This window comes from Seriola lalandi, unplaced genomic scaffold (genome assembly GCF_002814215.2).
Source record: "Seriola lalandi dorsalis isolate HSWRI2012SDOR001 ecotype SW California unplaced genomic scaffold, Sedor1 jcf7180002054947, whole genome shotgun sequence".
Taxonomy (NCBI): domain Eukaryota; kingdom Metazoa; phylum Chordata; class Actinopteri; order Carangiformes; family Carangidae; genus Seriola; species Seriola lalandi.
Genome location: NW_019525498.1, coordinates 1106201 through 1106778, shown reverse-complemented (window position 1 = coordinate 1106778; position 578 = coordinate 1106201). Strand labels below are relative to the sequence as shown.

The 578-nt window shown below is 39.1% G+C and overlaps 1 protein-coding gene across 9 annotated transcripts in view; it reads left to right on the top strand.

Moving 5' to 3' along the window:
* LOC111645240 (sorting nexin-14-like) overlaps window positions 1–578 on the top strand; it is a 17463-nt gene extending 16885 nt beyond the window's left edge. For 8 of the 9 annotated variants that reach the window (XM_023394356.2, XM_023394353.2, XM_023394350.2 and 5 more), the window contains one exon: window positions 416–578. In XM_023394356.2, coding sequence (XP_023250124.1) covers window positions 416–445 — 30 coding nt within the window. In that variant the 3' untranslated portion in view covers window positions 446–578. The remainder of the gene's footprint in view (window positions 1–415) is intronic. The other variant, XM_023394352.2, reaches the window with a different exon arrangement.

Genomic DNA, 578 nt, shown 5'->3' with positions numbered 1-578 from the left:
TCTGCTGTAAGTTTTTGTGTGTTGCCGCTGAGCCAAACTACGAGCAGTAACCTCTCAGAGGACGCCATGATTGTATTTATTTAATTAATCGGCAATCAGATCAGACAAAATAAGGATTCTGATTATTAGAAAAATGTTGTGTATTGGATCTGATTATCAGCTGACGCCTTGTTTAACGGACAACAGAACATTAGCTTGTCTGTACAGAGCTAACTTCAGTGACAGAAACAAAAGCAGTGAGTGGTGAAGTGTGGTCCGACCTAGTTCCAGTTTGTTCTGTACATGACTGTGAGTTTGATTTTACAAATCTAGGTTTTTTTTTAAATCTGGCACTCAGCTGCTCATCTTCAGATGAACAAAAGCAAAAAACAGAATGTGAGTGTCTGGTTTAATTCAGGTGTTTTATGTTTCTCAGCAGGGAGTGAAGGAGACGACCTTCATGTGAAGTCAACACTGAATCCACATCCTGGACGATCGACGTGCAATACACAACGATTTCCAACACCTCTGGAAACACCTCTACATTCCAATGTTTATTAATGCACAAATAAAGATATATATTTATTGATGTCACCGCA